At 48.6% G+C, this 22244-nt stretch overlaps 2 protein-coding genes across 3 annotated transcripts in view; both read left to right on the top strand.

The window, feature by feature from the left end:
* Positions 1–7859, top strand: part of Ap3s2 (adaptor related protein complex 3 subunit sigma 2) — a 41249-nt gene extending 33390 nt beyond the window's left edge. For both annotated transcript variants that reach the window (XM_034504750.2, XM_076936385.1), the window contains 2 exons: positions 3398–3505; positions 5028–7859. In XM_034504750.2, the coding sequence (XP_034360641.1) occupies positions 3398–3505; positions 5028–5156 (237 nt within the window). In that variant the 3' untranslated portion in view covers positions 5157–7859. The remainder of the gene's footprint in view (positions 1–3397; positions 3506–5027) is intronic.
* An 8859-nt stretch (positions 7860–16718) lies between these two features.
* The window catches only part of Anpep (alanyl aminopeptidase, membrane), a 43214-nt gene continuing 37688 nt past the window's right edge, over positions 16719–22244 (top strand). Inside the window, exon 1 of the mRNA XM_034520361.1 lies at positions 16719–16893. The gene's annotated coding sequence lies outside the window, so the exon portion shown is untranslated. The remainder of the gene's footprint in view (positions 16894–22244) is intronic.

The raw sequence follows: 22244 nt of genomic DNA, 5'->3' as shown, positions 1-22244 counted from the left end.
AGGCAGATGAATCTCTGAGTTTGAGGCCAGCCTGGTCTACAGAGTGAGTTCCAGGATAGCCAGGGCTACACAGAGAAACTTTGTCTCAAAAACAAAGGTTCTTAACATTTTTTCTATCTTCTGATTCCCACAACATTATAAATTAGGTCTTTTGCTATATTTTGTTCATAAAGCCTCTAGTCACACTTTCTTCTGTCTTCTGAATCTCTGAAGCTAAGGAGTAAGATGTGGGAAGGCCTTACTCTGCATTGTCCATTGTTTTGGGCCCTGAGGTGAAACGTTGCAGAGTTCTCACTGGAGCTGTCACAACAGCTGTAAGCCTTACGATGATGCTCTGTGCACTGGGGTCATAGGTGAATGCGGTGACAGATACAGGGGTCAGCTCCACTCACACTCAGCACCTGGTTCTGGAACCCATGGCTTCTGGAGCTGCAGACTCCATTGCATTTTCTCAGATCTGAAATGAAGGAGCTGTCCTGCTTCCACTTCTGCTGCTGCGGTGGAGCATCCTGGCAAAAAGCAGCATGGGAGAGGGAAGGCTTACTTGGCTTACAGTCTCAGTCCATCACCTGCACCTACAGCAGAAGGAAGCGAGTCCACCCGCTCTCAGATTAATAATCACAGCAGTCATATCCATAGACCAGTGCTTCTCCACTTGTTCAGGAGTTGGACAACCCTTTCACAGGGTTGTGTATCAGATATCCTACATATCAGATATTTACATTACAGTTCATAACAGTAGCAAAATTATAATTAGGAAGTTGCAAGAAAAGTAATTTTATGGTTGAGGTTACCACAACAAGAGGAACTGAGATAAGAATCTCTGCATTAGGAAGTTGGAGAAACACTGCCATACAATAGCCCAATAAAGACAGTTACTCAATTCAGACTCTCTTCCCAGATGATTCTAAGTTGTGGCAAGTTGACATTCAAAACTAACCATTACAATGACCAAATTCAAATAAGTATTGTGAAGTTAAAACAAGTTCTCTAAAGCGCTTGGCACATGGTTGATACTCAGCAAAAGCATTGCTGTACACCAATGGAGACAAGAGGGGTTAGGCAAAAGCCAGTGAAGCACTAAGAGTGCTGTCTGTGTCTCTGTAAGGCTGCTCGACAGCCTTACCACTGACAACTTTGCAGGGCAGCAGCACTGAGTTCATTGCATTAATGTATAGCCGTTTCCACTGTCTATCTGCAGAGGTCTTCATTATCTCTGAGCACACTGCAGCACACCTGCCCTGCCCCCAGCCTCCATTCTTCTCTCTGTTTCTATATATGACAACTTTAGGTACCTCATAAAATAAATTCCTATAGTATGTCTTTTTTTGTTTGTTTGTTTTATTTTGGTTTAGTTTACTTTTGCTTGTTTGTTTTTTGAGGCAGGGTTTCTCTATAGATCAGGCTGTCCTGAAACTTACTCTGTAGACCAGGCTGTCCTTGAACGCTGAGATCCACCTGCCTGTGCCTCCTGAATGTACCACCACACCCATGTTGTAGTGTATCTTTTTGTGTCTAATTTAGCTTACTTACAGCATTGTCCTCAGGGTTTATCCATATTGTATGGGTGTGTGCAATAAGTTGTGGCACTTCCTCCCTTTTAAAGGCAGCATAGTAGTCTGTTTTATGGACATATATTTTATTAATCCATTCATCAGAGAGTGGACACTTGGGTTGCTTCTGTTTTTTTGTTCATTGTGACTATTGTTGATATGAACATGGCTGTATAAATATCTCCTTGAGTCTGTTTTCAGTCTTTTCAGTGTGTACCCAGAAATTGAATTGTTGAGTCATACAGTACTTGCTCTCTGAGGAACTCACATAGTTACTACATCCAGAGGACTGTAAGATAGGGAAGTGTAGGCAGTGGAGTTCCTCCAAGGAATAATAGGAAAACCAGTCTTGCATAACATTTTTTAAGTTGCCTAAATATGAAACTTTTACTATTAAGTATTATTTACATAGAGATGTAAATTAATATATAGTATGGATAGTGTATATTGTATAGAATTTAGAAAGGAGAGGTAGAGAGCAAAGAAGTGGTAAGACTTAATAAATGGCTACACAGAGGGGTTACTTCATTATGTACTCCTTCCCCAAGGTCAAAGGGCAAATCCCAGTTCCATGTGTTAGTGCTTTTTTTCAGCTTACTGTGGGCAAAATCTGGAGACACAGTCAAATGCATGAAAGCAGGCTCACACATCTTTTCCTCAATTTTCTTGGTTCCAGAGAACAAGTTAACACTTGACTTGAGACTGGAAGTCAGTGGTTTAAACTAGGAACACACACACACACACACACACACACACACACACACACACACACACATATACTCTACTTTGAACCCAAGCCACCCTCTCAGGCTTGTCTTTAGTCTCCTTCTTACATGAAACTGCTGTCCTAGCCAAGCCCAAGAGCTTTGCAGACCTACCAATCCTGTAGCTGAATTGCTTTCCCAAGGCCTTTTCTGGCCCCCTGTGCGCTGGCCCGATAGTTCTGCACTTACTTGATAACAGCAGGTAGTACTTCCTACCTTTCTGGTTTAACAGAAAGCAAGTCTTGTTGATACGATTTAGTTTGAAATATAACGTGCCAGGTTGGGCCTGCACAAGTTGGCAACATGTAGTTAAGAAATGAGACAGCAGGATTGTGAGCAGAGGGTCACCCTGAACAATTTAACAAGAACATTGCTAGGCTGTAGGACACTGGTTAGGTGGTTGAGTGCTTGTCTACCATACACAAAGCACTGGGTTGAGTTCCCATGATTATAAGCAGGTTATGATGGCACCCAGGACAATGGGGACATTGCAGCCTTTCTGTCACCATGTGTAGTGGTTGAATGGCCTCTGCTCCATTGCAGTAGTGCATCCAGAGTTAGCTTTGCTTAGAGAACTGCTGGCTGGCTGGAAACTGTGAGCTCCACGCTAAGGAAAGTATTTAGACCATTTCAGCTGCTTGGACTTACTTAAGCCAGCCAGTGGGATAACAGTCTGATGGATGACAGAAAAGCATCTCTACTCCTGTGGGGCTCAGCATGTAGCAGGCACTAGCAAAGCGTTGTCCAGTTCTCCATCTAGGTGTCTCACCCGGGCATTTATTCCTGGAGTTTTGGAAGGAAGCCGAAGCATTGAGAAGACAATTTGCCAAACACTACCTAGCTAACAAACAGCAGGGCTAGAATTTAAATGTGATCTCTCTGAGTTGGAGCCTCAGCTCCCACCTCATTGTCTTGAGAGTACCAAACCCTTCTGCCATTGCTGATAGAAGACCATGACGTCTTGTGGTCTCCAGTGAGGGGGCTGAGTTGTGAATCAGAATGTGGCCTTCTGACCCCTCTGCTGCTGCTCCCAATGGAAGCCACTGTGCTGTGTTCTGAGTCTTGATGCCTCTCTTGTAGGTACACTACATTCTCCAGGAGGTGGTGATGGGTGGGATGGTGTTGGAGACAAACATGAATGAAATTGTGGCTCAAATTGAATCGCAAAACCGGCTGGAGAAATCAGAGGTAAGAAAGCAGCTGGACCTGTGTCCTGACTGGGTACAGGGAGTGTGCCTGTGTAGAGCGTGAGTAGCTTGGGTGGGCTGTGTATTCTGCATGGGCTTGGGTGGGATGTGTGGGTTTGTGTTTGCTGTGTGGGCTTCTGTTCTCTGAGTCCTTAGGAGTGGTTCCCACTCTGTCTTTCTTGGTTTGTGTCATTAACATGAAGGCCAGTATAAACATTAAACAGGTAGGGTGACTTGAGATCTCAGCCTTAAAGGAAAGGCAGATGCAGGCAGGAAACAGACTCTGGAGTAGGGTTATGGCTCACATTTGCATCTGTTATCTGAGCAGCCAAAGCTCGTGGTTAGCTTTTAGCTCTAGAAATTCAAGATCTGCCGGGCAGTGGTGGCGCACGCCTTTAATCCCAGCGCTTGGGAGGCAGAGGCAGGTGGATTTCTGAGTTCGAGGCCAGCCTGGTCTACAGAGTGAGTTCCAGGACAGCCAGGGCTACACAGAGAAACCCTGTCTTGAAAAACCAAAAAAAGAAAAAAGACAAAGAAAACACCATACCTACTCATTCTCGTGTGGCAGAGTTGATGGAGGAGCTTGTGCTAAAGCCAGGCCAGTCCCACTGTGTCTTAGCCTGCCTCAGCCCTACAGTGAGCACAGCTGCAGAAAGAGTGGGACAGTGACATCTCTGAATGTCTCCAAGGGCTTCTTTGCTTTGTGAATGAACCTGTCTTAGAAAACCAGGAGTCCTTCCTGTGAGGACTGCTAATCTTGTCAGAGCTTTTTCAGCCGCAGCTCTGGCTGAGTTTTCTGAGAAGTGCAGGCTGGGAAGCTTCCAGGCACAGTGAGTGAGTCAGGCAAGGGGTCTGGAACCAGCAGAGGCAGACACGCAGGGGGAGGCAGAGCTAGAGTGAGGCCCTGAGAGCTGTGGGTTAGGAACAGTGATTCTCAGGCCTGTGTCACCCCCTCCACTCCCCTGCTGAGCCTGGAGGGCAGGGTCCAGTCCATGTGTCTGCTGCAGATTTTCCAGTGTGGGTTACTGCTTCCCAGCCTGTTGCCACATGACGTCCAGAGCCCATCTTTTTTCAACTCACACTGGCTGGCAAGCTGTTGTCCTAAAGCTGATGTTCTTTCTCCTTTGAAGAAGTTCTCTGGCTTTGCACTTTTCTGTAAGGTAGACTCTTAAGGAAAGGGTTTCATTTTATTTTGCTTTGTAAATCGAGTATCTTCAAATCTTAGGACTTGGAAAAATCATCTCAGAGTCCCGCAGCGAGTATTTATTGAGCAACTACCATGGGCCATGGGCGGTGTTGCCATGGTTATAAAACTGCATAAGACACAGCCCACTTGTGCAGACCTTGTAGTGGGATGGCAACAAAGGCTGCAGGTCTGCACATAAGCTAAATAGGGTTGGCCATCCTTGAGGAATGAAAACTTCTGTATGTGTCATCTGGAATGCTTAAGATCTCTGTCATCTGCTTTAAGATTTAAGCAGATGACACTGGTAATCGACTAACACTCTCCTCCAATTTCCTAGGGCGGCCTTTCAGCAGCCCCTGCAAGGGCCGTGTCTGCTGTGAAGAACATCAACCTTCCTGAGATCCCCAGGAACATCAACATCGGCGACCTCAACATCAAAGTTCCCAACCTGTCCCAGTTTGTATGAAGGTGGAGGACTGGGCTGAACTGGAGTTCTTAGGATGAGCAAAGTGTCAAGTCCAGAGCAGAACCCTGTTGAGCCTTTAGAGTCACACCTGGGACCCTGAGCTCTTCACAGAGTGGGAAGGGAGTTGGGTGCACACTGCCTGGCCATCCTGCTGCTCCCTGACTGTGGTACACATCAGGGCACTAAGCCACTGCTCCTTTGCCTCTCCCACACAGCTGCCCTTAGAGCCAGGGACTGTGGAACAAGCCACCTGCTTTCCAGGACCCCACAACTGAGACTAAACGCATCTGACTTCTTCTCTAACACCAAGGGCTTCTGAGATCCTGTATCACTTAATAGGCAAGAGATCAGGGAGAAGAGCCAGCCTTTCAGCTGTCAGTCATGGTAAGTGGCAGGTGAGGGCAGGGTGTTTGCAGCCTCTGCTAGGGCCTCTATGCCCTTTGTATGGCTAAGCATTGTGCTCTGCAGTTGCTGCAGAGCTCAGTTTCCTTACTAGCATATTCCTAGACTTGTCAGAGGTATCTGTGTGCTGGATGCGTGCCACCACCACTACACACACACACACACACACACAGAGAGAGAGAGAGAGAGAGAGAGACAGAGAGACAGAGAGACAGAGAGACAGAGAGACAGAGAGAGACAGAGACAGAGACAGACCCCAGAACCCTGTACCAGAGGATAGACCAGTGTCTGTAGAATGTGACAGCTGAATCCTTCCCAGGTTATGACCCTTCCCAAGTTTAAAATACACTGTTCTCTTGGAAGCAGACAGTTCAGTGCTGTGTTGTGAGTGAAGAAGTCCCCACATACAAACACTTGCTCAGAACCCCACTAACCAGTCTCAGATTCTGGAGCTGGAACCTGAACTGGGTGCTATGTGGGCTGAGCCTGCAGCATGCTAGCTGTAGTGCTGTGTGCTCTCCAGTATGAGTCCTACAGTGAGCACGCGGGGCTCCCTTGGCTGGCATTCAACAGCTTTGGAACCCTGCAGATGTTAGCATGTACTGGTGTTGAGGCTGATGCACCTCCACAGGGAACCGCCCTGCCCAGGCATCTCCCTACTGATAGTGCATTTCCGTGGCTCATGATGCTGATGTCCTAGGAGGACTGTGTGTCTTACCCAGTGTGTCTCAGTTCCCAGCAGGGCTTTCTGCACTCTGCCTTTGTTGATGCAGCTTCCTGTCCTCACCCCTCCAGTCTTCCGTCAGAGCTGCAGTGATGATGGGCACTTGGCTAGAGGACAGACCTGAGACCAGTCCCTCGAAAGCATTTTATGTTATATTATTGCCATTTTAGTACATTCATGCCCCTTTTACAATATCTGGAAACAAGAATTTTGTGCCTACTCTAGGATGACATGAGAAGACTTTTAATAGTCCTTACTAGAGACATTTTTTTGTTATTGTTGTTTTGTTTTTCGAGACAGGGTTTCTCTGTGTAGCCCTGGCTGTCCTGGAACTCATTCTGTAGACCAGGCTGCCCTCGAACTCAGAAATCCGCCTGCCTCTGCCTCCCAAGTGCTGGGATTAAAGGCATGCGCCACCACCGCCCGGCTTAGAGACAATTTTTTTTTTTTAAAGATTTATTTTATTTCTGTTGTGTGTGTGTCTCTGTGTGTGTGTGTCTGTCTGTCTGTCTGTCTGTGTGTCTGTCTGTCTGTCTGATGGGTATGCTCTGAGGCCAGAGGAGAATATATGTCCCTTCTGAGGCCAGAAAGGGTATGGAATTCCATGGACCTTGAATTAACTGGAGGTCCAGAAGCCCCCTAAAATTGTTGGTACTGGGAACCAGACTCAGGTCTGTAGGAGCAGCAATGCTCTGAGCTGGTGCCACCTCTTTGGCCCCATGGACATTTTACTGCCAAGTAAAGCAGACTCGGTCAAGGAAATCGTTCCTAGGTCACCCAGGGCTAAGGTTGGAAACCCTCCAAAGCCCTTTTTTTCTCCTTACTATTCTAGATGGTCTCTCCCAGTTTTACAACTCTTTTATAGCTGACAGACAGAGAAACTGGGACTTCAGGGGATTGAGCAATTCTCACAAACTAATAAAAAGAGGCTTAGTTTTCTAGGTAGTAGCCAGACCAGAGCTGGAGGATCCTGTGTCCCTCCAGTTAACTGCCTGAGATGGAGCCACCCAGAGTGCTGTCAGGCTGAGGGTCAGAAGGGCCACAGTGCTCTAAAGTATGCTTGCTGTTGGCCCAGGGCACCGTTGACTTGGAGGTACTTGGCTTCCCAGGTGGTTTAGATTTCAGGTGTTTGCCTGCTAGAAACTACTTGGTTCCACAAAACTGTGGCCTCATGTGTAGACTGCAAAAGCAAGCATCACACAGTGGCTTGCGTCATGTCCCCTGACAGTCTGTTGGTTTGGGTTTAGAAAACTCAATTCCTCTAGTCAAGCCAGAGGGATTAATTAATTCATTGCTAATGACTTGCATCTGCTATTTTGTCTATATAGTTTGTCTGCTATTAAGAAAGCTATAGTCTGAGATCTCTCTCTCTCTCTCTCTCTCTCTCTCTCTCTCTCTCTCTCTCTCTCTCTTTCTCTCTTTCTCTCCCCCACCTTGTGTTTTGAGACAAGATCTCACTTTGTAACCCAAATTCGCAATCCCCCTGCATCATCTCCAAAATGCTGAGATTACAAGTGTGTACTAGTATGCCCTGTGCACTTTTCTGTGAAATAGAGGAAGTCCTTGGTCTTTTTGAAGAGGAGTGTTCCTTTGTTCTTGAGACGTCGGTTATGCAACCAGGGGCTTGGGTTGTGTTTTCTTTGGCATCCTGGACCTGGGTAGTTACACTGAGGCTTCCCTAGGTTTTCTTGCTGCCACTAGTTAATAGTGGAATCCCCCACTGCCTGTCTTCTGTGTAACTACTCAAAGAGGGTCAGACTTGGTTCTAAACTAAGAGAGAGACTGTCTTTGCTCCACTGTCGTTGAGCTTCCCTAACAGTGCTCTGTAGTAACGATTCTGGAACTTTGATTTCTTTTTAAAAACAAAACAGACAAAAAAAAAAAAAAAAAAAAAAAAAAAAAAAAAAAAAAAAAAAACAAGAAATATGATAAGAACATGTCTTTGGTTTAATCCCAGGTGTGGGACCTGGAGTTGCTTCACAGCCGCTGACTGTGACTTGCCTCATGGTCTAGCAGATGGTTTCTGTGATTGTGTGATGTTTGAAATTCTGGGAACTTTTTAGAGGGTATATAAATGCTGGAACCCTGATAGGTGGGATCAGTGGTTGTTGGTTGTTGGGGGAGGAGGGTTGGTTGCAGTTTGTTAGTAGTTTGTGTTTAAAGAAGAAACAAGAAGAAAGAAATTAGATTCTGAGATCTCTATTTCTCTCTCCCCCATCCTTTCTCTCCATGATAGGGGGTAAAACTGGGGGGATAAAGGGTGGGTAAAGAAGGACCCACAAAAGTAGCAAAGACCAGCTACAAGCAAAGAAGAAACAAGCAGAAATTAGATTCAGATCTCTCTCTCTCTCTCTCTCTCTCTCTCTCTCTCTCTCTCTCTCTCTCCCCCCCTCCATCTGTTTTCCCCTATCTAGTGATAGGGGGTGAAACTGGGGGGATAAAAGGAGGGAAAAGAAGGACTCACGACGTAGCAGAGTCTAGCTACCGTGCTCATGTGGTTGGAACATAGACACTGAACGGCAGCCTGGCACTGTGGAGGCCAGACTCTGACTGCAGTGTGGAAGATTTAAAGGACACATCCCACTCCTGACTCACCAGTGTCATGCCTACTGCATGGGACGCTAGGCACATTAGCTTTCCCAAGCTTGACCATGGCCTCATGCATGTTATACCGAGGGTAGGAGTCTTCTAGGCCATGATGACTCATCCTCTGCCAGATGCAGAGCCAGCCCTCCCTCCCTCCCTCCCTCCCTTTCCTCCCTCCCTTCCTTCCTCCCTCCCTCTCTCCCTCCCTTCCTTCCTCCCTCCCTTTCCTCCCTCCCTCCCTCTCTCCCTTCCTTCCTCCCTCCCTTTCCTCCCTCCCTCCCTTCCTCCCTCCCTTCCTCCCTCCCTCTCTCCCTCCCTCCCTTCCTCCCTCCCTTTCCTCCCTCCCTCCCTTCCTCCCTCCCTTCCTCCCTCCCTCCCTCTCTCCCTCCCTTCCTTCCTCCCTCCCTTTCCTCCCTCCCTTCCTCCCTCCCTCTCTCCCTCCCTTCCTTCCTTCCTCCCTCCCTCCCTTCCTCCCTCCCTTCCTCCCTCCCTCCCTCTCTCCCTCCCTTCCTTCCTTCCTCCCTTTCCTCCCTCCCTCCCTCTCTCCCTTCCTTCCTCCCTCGCTCTCTCCCTCCCTCCCTTTCCTCCCTCCCTTTCCTCCCTCCCTCCCTCTCTCCCTCCCTTCCTTCCTCCCTCCCTTTCTTCCCTCCCTCCCTCCCTCTCTCCCTCCCTCCCTCTCTCCCTCCCTCCCTCCCTTCCTTCCTCCCTCCCTCCCTTTCCTCCCTCCCTTCTTTCCTCCCTCCCTCTCTCCCTCCCTCACCACTATAGAGCCAATTAGCAATTCTCTCTGTGACCTCAGCTTCAGAAAAGAAACTAGGGGCAATGCCTCTGACCAGGTCCCTGACAGGATCCCTGGCCCAGCCTGTAGAAGTCTTTCCTCAGCATGGCTATGCCTTTTCAAAGAAGACTCAGCGATGGGTACCTGGAAATGAAGCTCCAGAGCAGGTCCCTGCCCACCTTCACAGTAACCAAGAGGGAGCACAGAGACCCACCTGCTCTCTGCATACATCCTGGATGCCCACTACTCTGAATGTGTTGACCACCCAGAGCAAGCCAGCTCTCTGTGGGAGCTGCCAGGCTAGGCCCAAACCTCACAGTCAGAGTAAGCCTTGCCTTTTTTGGAAGTTGTGGGGTGTTCTTCACCTGCACCTTCTGGCAGAAGTGGCTGTTGAAATTCCTCCATGCAGGTGACTAGCCCTTTCCACAACTCTTTCTCACGTCAGTTTTTCCTTTCCAAATAAGAACTTTATTCATGTAGCTGGGGTTGAGGGGGGTTATTTTGTTTTGTTTAGTTGTTGCTCTGTTTTGTTTTTTGAGACAAGATTTCTCTGTAGCCCTGGCTGTCCTAGAACTTGCTCTATAGACCAGGCTGGCCTCGAACTCAGAGATCTACCTGCTTCTGAGATTAAAGACGTGCAACACAAATGTCTGGCTATAGTTTGGTATTTTTACATGGGGTGGAGAGGTACCCTCAGAGAACAGATGAAGGCCTTGGATCTCTTGGAGCTGGAGTTGAGTGGAGGTGCTAGGAGTACCAAGTGCTCTGAACTGCTGCGCTATCTCTCCAGCTTCATGCATTTTACATGTTATGAAAACAAACAGACAAACAAACAAACAAACAAAAAACAGTTCAGCAAAAGACAGCGTATTCCCAGCCCCTGAGCACTGCCCTCCTGGCAGCAAGTGTTTTCAATTTAAAGGAGAAAGAAACAAGCATCCTTTATCTTCACTTTCAAAACTGAGGACATAGCTTCAGTTGACCTCAGCTCAGTACAATCCCACTGTCCTCCAGAGGTGCAGAGTCCATCCTACGAACATATACATGTGAGCACACACACCAAGGAGACGTTCATCCATACAGTCTCACGGGACCTGTGTGTTCTAGGACTGTGACATGGGGTTAGGGAGGCCATAGCTGCAGGTGGAGGACAGCAAGGGTTGTACTGAGAAAAGGATGGGGTGCGGACATGTTCACTTGCTTGGGGATAAGCTCCTGCTGGTGAGTGAGTGGACAGGAGAGTGTGGGTCCATTCCTGACATGTATGGAGTTGGAGTGAGTGACATGGCCAAGGGATGAGAGTAAAGGACAGCCTGGGCAAGGGCTGGGGAATGTCTGCACATTGGAGCAACCTGTCATCAGGGGAGAGCTTCTGAGGGCAGTGAGGACAGGAAACACACTGATCAGACAGGAAGGGACTCCAGAGCCACAACTCCAGAAGGAACCAGGACCCCTTCTAATCCTGCCTGGAAGCTGTACATGAGGGTGTGACCAAAACTGGAGAGAGACTGCTCACCTCATGGTTGGGTCATCCAGCTCATCCTCCTGTACCTGAATCCTGAATCCTGTAACAAGCCCTGAACTAAGCCTTAGCCATTCATGGCTTCTCTTTTCTAGGACCTGCTCCTGCTGAACCGCTTAGTTAGGCTCTTAAACTATAGTAACTATAATAAAACTTTCTAAAAACCCTCTGTGGCCATGCATTTCATTCTTCAAAGTGGCAAAATGACGAGAACCTGGGAGCCATTGGCTCAGGTGCCTTTTGTGGCTGTCCAGTTTTCTGGGACCCTAACTTTCTCACCTGCCCACAGCTAAGCTCACCAAAAGCCAAGGAATGTTTTTCCACTCTCAAAGGCACCCCACTTCTGTGTCAATGGGGAAGCTACTAAGAAAAGGGGTCTTCCTGCTTGAAGCTGCCAGCCAATCTCCCAGCTGGGTCAGCAAAGCCAGCTGTTTGACAGCTCCAGCTTGCAGTGGGTGGAGTCCTGACTAGGCTGGCTGTGAGGAGTGCATTGGTAGGACCTTCCAAAGATTGGCTGTCCATCAGAGGAGGCTTCATCATGACATCCCCAGTGTGACCCACGTGTCTGCTGCTGTTGGGAAATTTGTGGCATTGGGAAGGAGAGGGCTATCAGTATCTGATGCTCATCCTGGCAGTGAGATAAGCAGCAACCAGGGGCCTCCCAGCAAGGCAGACAGAGACCCCATCCTAGCCCCTGGAAAGCCCCATGCCATGTCCAGAGAATCTGTAGGGTCAACTGTGAGGGAGACGCTAGGGCACACTAGTGAAGCTTCCTTGAAGATGAGAGTTTGAAGACCAGAATGACTGACTGATGGGACCAGAGATGGGGACAGAGGAGGGAGAGCTCTGGAGTTGCAGGAAGTCAGATGCCCACAACAGGCGCAATGGAGGGAACCTGCATACTTTGCAGAACTGGAGCCAGGTGATGGGCTCTGGTCTGTAGGCCCAATAAAGGTGGGGTCATGTAAGCCCGCCCCCCCACTCTCTTGGATAATTAAGATGAAGAACAAAGCTTGTGCTTTCCCCAGCTGGGCTATCAGACTGGCATCCTGGGAACACTTGGGATAAATGAGGAGCCTGTCTTCCAGAGGAGCAGGCTGGAGGTTGTCTTCTATGTGATGGAGAGCAAGGTTTGCAAGATCTTGAAAAAGAAAAATACAGATAAAATACTGTAAGGGAGTTCCAGGTACAGTTGTCAAGCATGAGTCCCCAAATCCCTCAGACTGAGGGAAATGCTCAAGGTACAGATGCACCCCAACTTAGAGCAGGCTTTCATCTTAATAAAACTATTACCATTTGGAAATGCCCTCAATTGAAAACTGAATGGCCTATGCCACAGCTTATTCTAACAATGCATTCTGGTGGATGCAGCTGTGATTGTGGCCACTGCCCAGCCTCTTGAGATGACTGATCTTCATATTGCTAGACCTGGTAAGCTCTACTACCAAAGAACAGTTTTTATGGAGTGTGTAGTGTTTTCACACTGTCTGACTTACCAACCATCATGGGCTAAGACCTTCATCACAGTGGAGTTACTAATTTGGGGGATAAGGGGCCATGGACAGTAGACTGGCCTTGCTGCCTCTTCCACAAGTCACCACAAAGGGCTGTATCTCAGTTTCTCGCTGTGTTGGAAAAGACAGAGAACAAAGCCCATGGTTGCTCCTGTGGTTTCATTGGCCAATGTGTCTCCTATCCAATTGTATTGATTGGTAAGAGAGACTAGTGTCTTCCCATAGTAGGCCTGCAAAGTGAAGCTGTGAGATTGCTACAGTGCCAGGCATTTTCCACAGAGAGACCAGCCCCCCCCCCCACCAACCCCCCAGGGCAGCCTTCAGTGAAAGCACTCTCCAGCCTCAGCACTGAGCTTCTGATACCTTTCACCTGTCTCTGGCTTTAGGCTATCTGAACCACACTTCCTGGCCAGAGATAGCTTCAGACCAGTGACAGCAATGGTGGGCCTGTGGTGCTACCTTTTCCTGTTAGAGCAATGATTTCTACACCAGAGCATACTGTTTGAACCAACGGCTTTGAAACTGGCTTTTCCGGATCTTGTATTTCAGGTGAAGATGCTGGTGTTTCCAAATAGTGGTTAGCCCCACCCCACAGCAGTCCCCTAAGGTAGCTTCCACACTTGTGCTTGATTCGGGTCTTTGGGGACACTTTCTACAGAGTGTCCCCACTTATCCTAGTTCTGTCTGTTTTTTGACCCCCTTGGACCTGCCTTGTCCTGGGTCCTACAACATAGTCCAGCAATATTTAAGATACATGATGGATGGAATGGGGTTGACAAGGAATACTAATAGTGATAATGTAGAGAGGGCACTTTAAAAACCATAAACAAAAAATATATTGATGTGTTTGAGTGGCTCTGCTGCTTCCAGATGTGTGACTTACGGCAACATCCCTAACCTCTGAACTTGTTTCCTCATCTGTAAAATGGGAGCAGCGCAGCGTCCTCACCACAGACAGAAGTCCCAAGCCAGTAATGGCACTGAAAAATATTCATTTTTGTTTTGGGAGGGTTTTTTTTTCCCCTGATTGCTACTTGCTTTTGAGATCGAGTCTCTCTAGGTAGCCCTGGGTGTTTTGGAACCCAGATTCAATGCTGACATTGGCAACACCAGATGTGAGGACCACAGAGTCAGCATCCCAGTGGGCACTTTCGATTGGTGAAGAGCCATGCCTGGTGGCCAGGAAGTAGAGAAGCACATGTGGTGTGGAGTCTGTCCAGTGTGGAAGAACCAGGATGACTGTCACAGGCCTGAAGGAGACACAACCAGCACTCGGGAGCATGCTCACACTCGGCTGATGGAGCCCATCAGAGTCCATGTGTGCTGATTCTGTGACTCGGGGAAGCCAAATAAACACATGCACGGTCAAAAGATGTAGGCAGGATGACAAGAGCGTGTACATGCTCTTCACAGCCTGGGACACCGTGCGGTTAGTTTCCTTTCTGTTGCAATGACAAATACCTTGACCAAAAGCAACTTAGGAGAAGACAGGATTTATCTGACTTATAGTTCCAAGTCACAGATCATCACTGAGCGAGGCCAAGGCGGGAACATCAGAAGCCATGTGGGATCACTGCCTGCTGCCTTACTCACAGACTCATGTTTAGCTAGCTTTCTTAGACAGCTCAGGACCAACTGCCTAGGGATGTCACCCACAGTGCGATGGGTCTTTCTTTTCCAATTGGCAATTAAGACACTCTCCCCGCCTCCCACACAATAGAAAAACATGCTCACTGATCTAGGCAATGGCTCAGTTGAGGCTTCCATCTCAAATGACTCTAGGCTGTGTCAAGTTGACAGTTAAAGCTAACTAGGACACCGAGGTATCCATCCACAATGGAGCAAGTCCCCGAATCATGCTGAAGGCATGCTACCTGATCCCGAAGGAGCAAGCCACAGCTAACCACAGACCTTGTTTCATAGAGCCCAGAAAGCAGGTGCTCAGGCATGCAGACGTGGGGAGAGGCCGAATCAAATTTGCCCAAGACAAAGTTTCATTGATTTCAACCTTGAAGACACAGGCAGATTGAATCTCTGGGACCAGAAGCCAGGGGAAGGGTGTGTCCTAGGGTGAGTCGGCCAAGCAGAGCGCTGCCTTCCTCTCTATCCTGTTCACGTGTGTGCTGATGGTCTGACGCTTTGCTCGGTTCTCCACTTACAGTTTGGCTTTTGCTGTAGGCATGCTATACTTCAGCTAGAAACAGAAAAAGAAAAAAAAAATAAAATAAAAACAGCAGCAGCTTGGCATGGTGATGCATGTCCATACTGCCCTGTGCTCAGAAGGCTGGGGTAGGAGCATTGATTATGGAGCATAATTGAAGCCACCTTGGTCTCTGTGAGACCCTGTCTGAAAACATGCAGCTTTATGGGTAGAAAACTAATCTGTAGAAACATGTTGGATAGTAACTGACTGGTGGTATGAGCTGAGAAATGTTACCTCCTAGTTGTCACTGTCCTTATTGCTATTGTCCCACCACCCTGCTGCACCATTCCGCAAGGCTGCAGAGACACTTATGTTCTTAGGCACCTTAAATACAGGAGGGCGCTAAGCTCAAAGCATGGAGGGTTCTGTTCTAGGATGGAGATGAGAAGAGACCTCCTAGGGGAAGCATATCTCAGTGGACCACTGAGGGCTTTCACCAGTGATCCCAGGGTGTGTGTTGGGTCGAGCTACCAGCAAAACACAGGGCCTGGAGCCAGAGGCAGGACAGAACTCACGGATCGCCTCTGTGCAGCTCTAGTGGAATATCAGATCAGGTCATTTATAAAGAACAGGAATGTCATCAGGTTTTTCTTGGCCTTCTGGTCTACCAAGATAGGAGCAGGCAGCCTCCTGCTGCCACAGACAGTTTGTTTGTTTGTTTGTTTTGTTTGTTTTGTTTTTGTTTTCTGGAGTCTGGGAAGTTCTTTGTGGTGCATGATCACGATCCATGGCAGGAGGTGGAGGGCTGATCAGATTTTAGAACAAAGACACTCCCTCCACAACCTCATCAATCTATCCCGTAGTGCACAGTGCCCGCTCTCAGGTCCCACCCCCAACATGGCTACCCTGGAGGTAAAGCTTTCAGCCCTTTGCAGACAAGTAGTGCAGACTAAGGTCCCCAAAAAGGGAGAGCAGGTCTGAGGCTGCAGTGGAGGTTTGGAGGGAAAGGAGAGCTGAGTCTGGCTGAGTCCCACAGGGCCTTGAGCTCAACCGACAGCCCCTGCTGGCCTCAAACTTATGACAATCCCCCTGCCTTCCGAATGCTGGGGTGTTAGGCATGCATCACAATGTTCAATCCTGTTTTTATTTTTACCCTTGACTTTTGAGCAGAAAGTGGATGAAGAGGGAAAGAAAAGATGTCTCAGAGCCCAACTGGGAGAGCATTTGTGGTGACCCAAGCTAGATCTGAGTGGGACAGTAGGGACAGACATCGAGCAGACGTTAGCACACTGTAGGGCTAGAATCGGGGACTTGGAAAGTGTCACGGTATGGAGGGAGATGGAGGGAAAGGCAGGCAAGATCTTGGTGACCGGCAAGTAACAGGGGCCTGCACTGGCAGGCAGTTCCGGAGCAGCTGGACCGAGCATACACCCCAAAGTCCAAGAGACAGTAAGCTGAGGCTAGGAGAGTTGTGGGGGGCCTGGGGGGCCTGGAAAGGATGTTACAGAAGCCTGGCAAGGGCACAGGGAAAGCAGTGTCCAGGAAGAACCTGGCCTGTAGAAGGCTGCTGCTTTATACAGCTTACTCAGACAAGCTCAGGTTAGAAGACTCTGTAGCCATGGAATGGGAGTCTCTAGTTACCAGGGAAACTAAGTTTTCCTTCTTGGGTTCTCAGTCTTGTAATAAAAGAATTTAAACACACAACAGGCAGGAAGCTCGAGGACAATTTTCTTAGAGTTTGGAAGAAAATGACAGAACAGAGCAGGCGGTAAATCTTGGCAGCTGCCTGGAGGAGGAAGATGGGGGGGGAAGAAGGGGGGTGAGGGCTTTTGCAATGGCGATGAGCAAACAATCACGTGGTGGAAAAGGAGTGGGGGTGGGGCTTTGGGAAAAGGGAAAAAGAGCCCAGAGTGCCAGAGAAAGCATGCTCCAGTTCCTGACCAGTATGTGTGAGAGAGAGCGGTGTGGGGTGTGGGGAACTTACTCTTTTCTGAGTTAGGACGCCGTGGGAAGGATACAGGAAGGAAGCTCTGCCAACCGCCATCCCCAGGGAGGGGCTTCTGGAAGGGTGAGTACAGTATCTCCTTAGGGGATAGCTAGTTCTCCCTTCTTCTTAGTCTGTCTTCTGGGGAAGCAGCTTTCCTCAGGGCTGAAGTCCTGGCCAGGTGATTGACAGGCCCAGCTGGTTAACTCTTAAAAGGAGACAACAGCTCGTCATGTTTTGGGTAGCTTAGAATGTAAGGTCCCTACCTAGGGCTGGTAGTAAAACTCAGGTGCCATTCTTCCGACCAAGTAAGAGGAAGAAGCAGCAAGAAGTAGCTCTTCCTTGGGCCTCAACGAAGTCCAGATGCCCCATCCAGTGGTAATTTAAATCCTAAGAAGAGGCTTCCTTCATAATGTTACCAGGGAAAAAGGAGAGAAGGGGTCCATCTCCAATGGCTTCCAGGTCTGCTAATATGTTTCCAGCTACATAACTCTAGGGCCTTGGGAAGTGTGAAGGAGGAGATTGCCTTGGAACGGGTGTATACAATAGGCCTTGGCCAAAGATGGACTTAGGTAGTCCAAATGACCAGGCTCTCTCAGGAAAGAGACAGATCAGCATGGTGTGAAACAGATGAGACAGTGTGTCGCTGTCTCAACCTGAGGAAGGATAAATACTAATCGTGGGGATGGGGGTGGCAGCTGAAACAAGCTGTTCAGAATCCTACTTCAGGGGAGAATGGGATAGCCAACACTGTGACACCAGGCTAGACCACGTCTTTGGTGACTGCTTTCATTAGTGACAGGTGTACATAAATGAGGTGTGCCAGTTCTCAGAAGACACCTGTGGGGTCATAGCATGAAGCGTTGGGGATCACTCTATCTCTATCTGGCAGTGGACCATTCCCCAGATAAGGGTTGTTCCTTCAACTTGGGTCCTGGAGTGCAGGCGGCTTGGCACAAAACTGCAGCCAACTTATGTCTGGGATGTGAACAAGAAAGAAACCAAGTTGTGGGGCTATTTGTTACTGTGTAACAGAGCGCAAGACCTTAGGAGGCCCTCAGACCTTAGCACCACCACCTGGTGCTGGAAGTACCAATCAGGTCATAAAAGGCAGTGTGCAGACAGCACCACCTGCCAAAATGAGAACAAAGACCTAAAGTCAAATCCTATAGTTCTGGGGGAGTCTCTAAACCGACTCACCTTGCTTTTTAGCTTCTGCAGATCTACTTACAGCTAACTGTTTTTGTTACTCAACTCAGCATGTCAACCTAGAACATAGTTTTTGTGCTTAATTGTTCACCCTGAGAGAGGCTTGGGCCTACACTGGATCCCCAACACCCCGTGTTAGATGCCAGCTGGCTAATAAAGACTTTCTATGGCCTGAGCCTTTGAATCCAAGCAGTCTCCTCTGGTGGATACACCACAGCGGCAGCCTGCCAGCCTCCCCTCTCTAATACAGAGGTCTCCGGGGCATCGTCACACTGCGCCAGGAGTTCTGCATGCTTGAGTCAAACCTAAAATAACTCAGGCGTGAGGCAGCCCAACACATAAGGTTATATGTGCTGTGATCTCATTAGTAGAGTGTGCTAACTATTCCCTAGTGACAGGAGAGCACTGTCTGCCGGCTTGGCAAGAGGTAATGCAAAGGGAGGGCACAGTCAGCACGCTCCATGTGTTTCCTATTGTAATGTGACTAATTCACCAGTGCGTGATGTCAGAATGCAAACGTCTAATGTGAGCTCAGGCCAGAGACTGGTTTGGTTTGATTTGGGTCCAGGATGGGACTCAGGGCTAAGTACGATCTCTATAACCAGACTCTTCTGAATTTCTCCCTCTCCTTCTCCTCCTCCTCTTCCTCCTCATTCTCTCTCTCTCTCTCTCTCTCTCTCTCTCTCTCTCTCTCTCTCTCTCTCTCTCTCTCTCTCTGTTGTTTTTGGTTTGTTTCTTTGTTTGCTTTTTTCCAAAACTGAGTTTCTCTGTGTAGCCCTGACTGTCCTGGAATTCACTCTGTAGATCAGGCTGGCCTTGAACTCTGCCTCCCAAATGCTGGGAGGTCTTTGTTTTTTTTGGTGGTTTTGTTTTGAGGTATCCCCACCCCACCCTGTGTGTGTGTGTGTGTGTGTGTGTGTGTTATGTGCACTGTCTGTGCATGTGTGTGCCTGGATGTACACACTTATGTACACACAGAAGTCAGAGGAGGACAGCGTGTCCTGCTCTCTCACCCTTTGCCTTATTCCCCTGACAAGCTTTCATTGACTCTGGAGCCAAGCTGTCAGCCAGCAAGCCCAGGGATTCTGCTGTTTGGCCCCCTTGATCCCATGGCCCACCATCCTTTGTTATGCTCCTGTTTCTGCCTTCTGTAGCGCTGGCTTTCACAGGTGTGGCACACACAGACACTTGGCTTTTTTACATGGGCCTCACTTCCTCATTGCTTGTGTAGCAAGTGCTCTTTCTTACATGCTGAGTCAGGGCCCCAGCCCTTTTGTTTTGCTTGAGACGTGGTCTTACATAGCTCAGGCTGATACATGTAGCCCAGGCTGAGTAGAACTTTACACTCCTGATCCTCAAGTCTCCAAGTTTCTGGGGTTACAGGTATGTCCCCTCACCTGGCTAGAATTTATATTCCCTTTATACAGCTGCAGCAAATGACAGGCTTGGAGATTAAGTCACCCGCTAAGGGTCACATGGCTATTATATGGCAGATATCAACACAATAAGATACCAGAGTGTGCTTGAATCCAAATCCTGTGCTTATTAACCTGGAATGAAAACAGGTTTTGTCATTGTTGTTTGATTGTTAGCCCAGGCTGGCTTAGAACTCACAATCCCCCTGCCTCACCTGCTGCATACCCTGGGCTTACAGACATGTGTTACCACCCCAGCTTTGTAATGGTATTTGACCGGCAGACCAGAGGACCCCAGGTGACAGGGCAGTCCAGAGACAGCTTCTACATATGCCTAGCATTCCAAAAGAATGAAATGGGGCAGGAAGTGGGGGTGGGGGGCTTTTGCTGGGTTTGTTGAATAGGCAGAGGTCAGGTCCTAGAGTTCTCATAGTAATCAGGGCCTTCTTGGGAAGGGAGGACCCAACAAGGCATAGTGAGGTGCTGGGGCCCAGCTTGAATGTGCTTGGGACTGCCACTTGTTAAAATTCCACCATTTCATGGGTCAGTTGTTCAGCACAGCCACTGTGAAAAATTAAACTAGAGATGCTTATACTTAAAGTTTATTGGAAGCAAGGTCCAGAGAGTTTGCAGTCACCCGTAATTCCAGCTCCAGGAATCCAACACCTCTTCTGAACTCACCTGCAAGAACACATGTACACATACATACACATAATCAAAAATAAAGTACATCTTCAAAGAAACAAGCAAACTAAAGTTTACTAAAAGCAAAGGTGGGGAAGAGCTTGGAGACATAGTTCTGTTGGGAGAACATTTGCTTAGCATGCGAAAGCCCTGGGTTCCCTTGGAGTACCACACTACTCAGGCTGTGGTGACTGTAATGTGCATGCCTGTAATGCAGAAGCATCAGAAGTTCAAGGTCATCCTCAGCTACATAAGTTCAAAGTCCACCTGGGATACAAAGGATTCTATATTTAAAATAATAAAAGTAAAGTGGGCTAGGGATATAGGGCAGAGCACACGATTAGCCTGCATGAGGACCGAGGTCCAATCCTACAAGCCCCTGTAAATAGGCAAAGACAGAGGCTGGAGAAATGGCTCGCTGGTCAGGAGTGAATGCATGCTGCTCTTGCCGAGGGCCTGAGTTCAGTTCCTGGCATTCACACCCAGCAGCTGACACAGCACTCCAGCAGACTCAAGTGCATGTCCAGCTCCAGGGAGTCTGACATTGTCTCCCTGACTCTGAGGTCACCTACACTCACATGCTCCATCCCCACGTCTACATATAATTAAATTAAAAATAGATCTTTTTTTTTTCCCCAAAAGATGAAGATAATATTAAGAGCCCACCATCCAGCACCAATTTGCTATACTTGCCTCCTCCTAATGCTTCTTGGGGTGATGGGGCCTGTTGATTTGCACAGTGGGACTGTTCGGGGTATCGCTCTGGCCCTTGCTTCTCAACTTCATCCTCTGCAACAGCTGGACACTTGATCAGTTGGATCGCCTATGTCCTGGAAATCGGCAAATGTTAAAGCTAGAGCGGCCCCACCCCTTGGCATGTTTGCTGTTTCATCGCTGACCCCCTGGGTCATTGAAGTGGGGACAGGGTGTGGAAAGCTCAGGTCTGGAGCTGAGGGTGACAAACAGCCTAAGGCCGTCTGGTCCAAGATGTCTGTCATCATCCTAAATGGCTACTGTGCACTGAGTCCTGCTGCATGAGTAGATTCTGATTATGTGTTTCTCACCACACCCCAGTGAGGTAAAGAGCTATAACTGGCTGCAAATGAGGGACCTGAGGCACAGAGTTATTTACAGAGCATCACCTGGTCATTAGGTGTCATATCCAAGACCCAAAGCTGGACCCTAACCTATTGTGCTGAAGTGGGCTTCATCCACCCATAGGCCTGTGACCCTACTTCTCCTGAACAACCAGTTCAGGAGGCCATGTGTCATGCAGATCAGGATGCTCGAGCAGGTACCCCAGGGCCCAAGCCAAGGCAGGTAGGCCTTTTCTTGAAGTAACCTGGAGCAGTGTCCAGGGCCACGATGGTTGGGCAGAGTTCTGTAGTCTCCTGAAGGTTCCAAAGAAGAGAATGATATGTGTCCTTTTCTGTTTCATCTCTGTGACAAAAAATCCCAAAAGAATCAACTTAGGGAAAGAAGAGTAATAACTAGTCACATAAATAAATAGTCCCTCTCAGTGGGGAGCCCTGTGGAGTTCTAATGCTGACTGGCGGAGCTCCTTATCTTGGCAGATCAGGGAAGCAGAGACCTGGATGGACAGGAGGCAGGAACAACCCACCAATGCTGTCAAGGACCCATATCCATCTCCAGAGTTCCATGGCCTCCCAAAAGAGCGCCACCAGCTGACTTAAGCGTTCAACCAACAGGGGAGCTTAAGATTGTGGGGACCTCACACGCAAAGCATGACACTCTGGGACAGAGCAACCAAAGGACATCCTGTGAGGACTCACCAAGCACAGCTAACCATGTCTCAACACTGCTTTCCTGACAGCTGGGCTCGAGAACCATCCCTTATCAGGGAAGAGGATTTTTGTGATTCAGACGGAAGTAGCCACACTGACAGTGGGCAATGAGGCAAGAGAAGCTGGGCCTGGGGTGTGGCTCACCTGGGAACAGCTCTGGAGGTTGATAAACAGTTGGGAGGAGGAAGGGCACTAAGCTGGAAGAGGGAACGGGAACCCTGGGAAGCTTGAGAGGCCATGAGGGGCAACTGAGGCCTCACTCAAGAGCAGTTAGGTCATGGAGTGGCAGGTTCAGCACTGGCAGACCCAAGGTTGATTGGAA

The sequence above is a fragment of the Arvicanthis niloticus genome, chromosome 1 (assembly GCF_011762505.2).
Source record: "Arvicanthis niloticus isolate mArvNil1 chromosome 1, mArvNil1.pat.X, whole genome shotgun sequence".
In the NCBI taxonomy this organism is placed as follows: Eukaryota; Metazoa; Chordata; class Mammalia; order Rodentia; family Muridae; genus Arvicanthis; species Arvicanthis niloticus.
Note: the sequence above shows the minus strand (reverse complement) of the source record. Positions and strands in the feature narration are given on the sequence as shown.